This window comes from Temnothorax curvispinosus, unplaced genomic scaffold (assembly GCF_003070985.1).
Source record: "Temnothorax curvispinosus isolate PA1 unplaced genomic scaffold, ASM307098v1 QBEX01016074.1, whole genome shotgun sequence".
NCBI classification, from domain to species: Eukaryota; Metazoa; Arthropoda; class Insecta; order Hymenoptera; family Formicidae; genus Temnothorax; species Temnothorax curvispinosus.
The window spans coordinates 1-4,604 of NW_020225854.1; the positions used below are offsets into that span (position 1 = coordinate 1).

Below are 4,604 nucleotides of genomic sequence, written 5' to 3' on the forward strand. Positions count from 1 at the left end.
AAAAGTACAAAACCGTAGAGTCTGATATCCGAGGTACATATATAACATAAATTGGCGACGAGTCTGTGAACCTACATCGAGAAATACGTAGAAATTAGCATTCTCGAAATGGCGCTCATTGGATCCATAGAAGCCTTCAATCCAAGGGAGACAGATATCACCTCGTATATGGAACGAATTGAAATGTTATTCGCTTGCAATGAAGTAACAAGCAATAAAAAGGTGTCTCTATTACTAACATTAATAGGAGGAGAGGCGTATGGAGTATTAAAAGATTTATTGGCGCCAACTTTACCGAGTACATTAACGTTCGAACGTCTTAGCTCAGAACTAGAGAGCCATTATAGTCCTAAAAGGTTAGTTATTGCAGAACGTTATAAATTTTACTCAGCTATGCAAGAAACTAACGAGGATGTTAAAGTTTATGTAGCTCGTTTAAAGAATCTAGCCAAACACTGCGCTTTTGGTACATTTCTAAACGAAGCTTTACGAGACAAATTAGTATGCGGTATTCGTTCCGAGATTGTGCAGCGAAAACTATTGACAGAAGATAACCTAACTTTTGAACGAGCGTTCCAAATTGCCACAAGTGTAGAGATGGCAGAAGGACAAATTAAAGCCATGGGTACCGAGGCGGCAGCTGTCAATAAAGTAAGCACCGCCAAATTTAACAAAGGCAGGAAGTTCAGTCGACCAGCGTGGCAAAATAAAGCTACGTCCAGTCAAGATGTCAGTCAAACCAGTAAAGCCGGTCAACCTACGAACAGTACAGGCAAATCAAGATGTGGAAGGTGTCTCAAAATTCACTGGGATAACAATAAGTGTCCAGCTATCAACTGGAAATGTTACTCATGTAATCAAACTGGACATACAGCAAAATCAAAATGGTGCAAGAATAGAATCAATGAAGTAACATCGGAGGAAACCAGTCAAGAGGAACCAAACGCGGCTGGAAATGATTCCTCGACGGTAGGATGGTTAAAGGAATCTGAGGATACATACTTTTTAAACACTTTAAGACAGTCCAAAAGAAATGAAACATTATATACTCAAATACCAGTGGAAGGTAAAACTATTGTAATGGAAGTCGATTCGGGTGCATGTAAGTCTGTAATGCATATAAATGATTATAAAAAATTATTTCCTAGTATAAGAGTAGAATCAGTTACTTTTAAGTTGAGAGTAGTCACAGGTGAAAAAGTTAATGTCATAGGTCAAATAACTGTTTCTGTAGAGTATCAAAAGAAAATATTTACCTTACCGCTAGTTGTTATAGATAGTAAAACTAAATTTACACCATTACTTGGTAGAAACTGGCTGGATATTCTCAACCCACAATGGAGACAGATTTTAGATACTGACATGTTAGTTGAACATACTAACTTAAATAAAGTCTTTACACATGAATCAGAAACTGTAAAAATAATGATGATTGAACTTAAAAATAGATTTCGGAAGGTTTTCGAAGAAGAACCAGAGGCGGTCATTAAACATTTTAAGGCGGAAATTAAACTTAAAGACGATGCTAAACCTATATTTCATAGAGCATATAGTATGCCATATGCGTTAAAATTAAAAGTAGAAGATGAAGTAGCAAAGATGGTGCAATCGGGAATCGTAACAAAAGTTGCGCATAGTAAGTGGGCAAGCCCCATAGTAGTAGTTCCAAAAAAAAATAATGCGGGCATTCGGATCTGTGTAGATTTTAAGAAAACATTGAACAGAGTAATTGACAGTGATCATTGTGTGTTACCGTTGCCTGAAGATATTTTTGCTTGTATAGGAGGAAATAAAATTTTTTGCGTAATAGATTTACAAGGGGCATATCAACAAATGCAGATAGGAGAACAGTCACGAGAATTGTTTACAATTAATACACACATGGGTCTATTCCGGTATAACCGTCTTACGTATGGTGTAAGCTCAGCGCCTGGCATTTTCCAAACTTGTATGGAAACAATTCTCGCTGGCATTCCGAAAGTCAAATGTTATTTGGATGACATTCTAATCTATGGGTCATCTTTACTGGATTGCCATAAAAATGTTTTGGCTGTATTAGAACGTTTACAACAGTACAATGTTAAAGTTAATAAGGCTAAATGTAAATTTTATAAAGAAAACGTTGAATTTTTAGGACATCGGATTGACTCAAAAGGAGTTCATCCATTAGATGATAAAGTGAAAAGTATTCACAAGGCTCCGTCACCCCAAAACATTACTCAATTAAAATCATATCTAGGGTTATTGAACTATTACGGAAAGTTCATTCCTATGCTTTCAGCCAAACTTAGATTATTATACGATCTTTGTAAATCGGGAGTAGAATTTCAATGGTCGGATAAACACGAACAAATCTTCCAATTCAGTAAAAAGTTACTTACGTCTGACTCAGTTCTTGTACATTTCAATCCTAATTTACCTGTATATATAACATGCGACGCTAGCAGTTATGGGGTGGGGGCGGTCTTGAGTCACGAAGTTGGTAATGACCTTCGTCCTGTATTATTTACATCAAGTACATTATCCACAACAGAGCAGAGATATTCAAATTTAGAAAGAGAGGCATTAGCACTCATTGTAGCATTAAAAAAATTTCATAAATATATTTACGGACGGAAATTTATATTACAAACAGATCATCGTCCGTTACAATTTATTTTTGGTAGAAATAAAGGTATTCCAGTGACAGCAGCTGCGCGTATTACTCGTTGGGCTTTAGCACTATCAGCGTACGAGTATGAGATTGAATATAAACCAAGTAAAATGGTAGCAAATGCAGATGGCCTATCTAGACTACCACTGTCGACGGAAACGGAAATAGCAGGATTTTTATACTCATTTAATTTAACTAACGAGTTATCCCTGAAAGCAGACAAAATTGCAAAAGCAACTACGAAAGATACAATATTGGCAAAAGTAATTGAATTAACATTGATAGGATGGCCAAACGGTGCTATTGAGCAAGAATTAAAACCATATTTCCAAAAACGTCATGAACTTTCTGTAGAGGGTAATTGTTTATTAATAGGTACAAAAGTGGTAATTCCAACAATGTTAAGAAGTAAAGTCTTGAGTTTATTTCATGAACAACATGTGGGAATAGTGCGAACTAAAATGCTCATGCGGACGTATTGCTGGTGGCCAGGAATAGATGAGGCAATTGAGAAGTTTATCACTGCATGTGAGATCTGCCAGCAAAGACAAAATTTTTCTAACTCTAGTACTCTTGTTCCTTGGCCTACAGCACCTACTAATTTTCACAGAGTTCATATTGATTTTTTTCACAAGTATGGTTATACGTTTTTGATTTTGGTTGATAGTCGGTCTAAATGGTTAGAAGTTAAAATAATGTCTGAACGTACAAATGCAAAAGAGACAATATTGAAATTAAAAAAAATTTTTTCTATTCTTGGATTGCCAGTGGAATAGGTTTCAGACAATGGCCCACCTTTTAACTCTATGGAATTTATTTCATTTTGTCAGGCCAATGGTATCACACCGATCAAATTACCTCCATACCACCCGCAAAGTAATGGTATTGCGGAACGCGGGGTTCAAACAGTAAAAAAAGGTTTGGAAAAAACTATATCACTTGAGCGGGGGAAGATGTTGAGTAAAGAAGAATTACTGTCTAAATTATTGAGTTTTCTATTTACATATAGAGTCACACCATCTAGTACAACAGGGATATCGCCTGCTCAGGGTTTCTTTAAAATGCGACCGAGAACGAGATTCGATCTGATTAAACCATCCTGCTACAGACAACAGTCCAAAAATCAGAGTCAGTTAAATAAAAATAAAACACAATTATATACCTTAAATCAAACGGTATTTGTTAAGAATATCCGGTCAAAACTGTGGCAACGAGGCACAGTTATACAAGTTCTTAGTTATTGTACTTATTTGGTCCAAGTAGAGGAGGGAATCAAATTTGTACATGCTAACGATATACGTCCAAATAATGCTACACTAAGTACGGCTACAAGTTATCCGAACAAATTATATGATACAAATAATGCGAGTATGAGTTCTCCACATCTAGCTACTACTCCAGTAGGTAACGCTGAAGAGTCAATTAGACCAGTAGTTGAAACTATTGTTAATAACGAATCAAATCGTACTGCAATTACTGAGACAGATAGCGTGGTGGATGAGGGGAACTCGAAAATAGAATCACCCGTTCAACCATGTAAGAAGAAGTCAGTGGTCACGCCTAAGAAGGACAGCGCTGATAACGTAGCGACAACCCGTTCGGGCAGAATTGTAAAACCACCGTCTAGATTAAATTTGTAAGACTATAGTTATAAGCTTTGAGAAGGAAGGAAAATGTTATATATTTCATAAGAATAGTTTAAGCACTTTAAGCATTTAACATTACATGCGGACGCACCCAAAGGTGGCGCGACTCAACGTGTCAGCTCTATATATTCTCTCTTGTCATGGCCGTTGAGACTCTCTCTTGTCTCGGACTTAAGTGAAAACGTTTGTTGTATCGAGGCTCAGAATAAAGATATTCATATAATCAAAACTGAAACATTAACCCCAGTTTACTATTCCAAAAGTACAAAACCGTAGAGTCTGATATCCGAGGTACATATATAACA

The 4,604-nt window shown here is 36.4% G+C and overlaps 1 protein-coding gene across 1 annotated transcript; it reads left to right on the forward strand.

Moving 5' to 3' along the window:
* The first annotated feature begins 108 nt into the window (after positions 1-108).
* On the forward strand, positions 109-4,293 carry LOC112466360. Its single transcript, XM_025034423.1, has 5 exons — positions 109-1,636; positions 2,135-2,482; positions 2,636-3,181; positions 3,484-3,529; positions 3,663-4,293. The coding sequence occupies exons 1-5, from the start codon at positions 109-111 to the stop codon at positions 4,291-4,293; spliced, it is 3,099 nt and encodes a 1,032-aa protein (XP_024890191.1).
* Positions 4,294-4,604: the final 311 nt, after the last annotated feature.

Bases quoted from the DNA above. Each gene is read 5' to 3' on its own strand.
- LOC112466360 (XM_025034423.1), top strand. From the start codon at position 109: ATGGCGCTCATTGGATCCATAGAAGCCTTCAATCCAAGGGAGACAGAT. The intron at 2,483-2,635 runs GTAATGACCTTC...TATTACAAACAG, and splicing joins GGTCTTGAGTCACGAAGTTG to ATCATCGTCCGTTACAATTT. The intron at 3,182-3,483 runs GTGAGATCTGCC...TCATTTTGTCAG, and splicing joins TGAGAAGTTTATCACTGCAT to GCCAATGGTATCACACCGAT.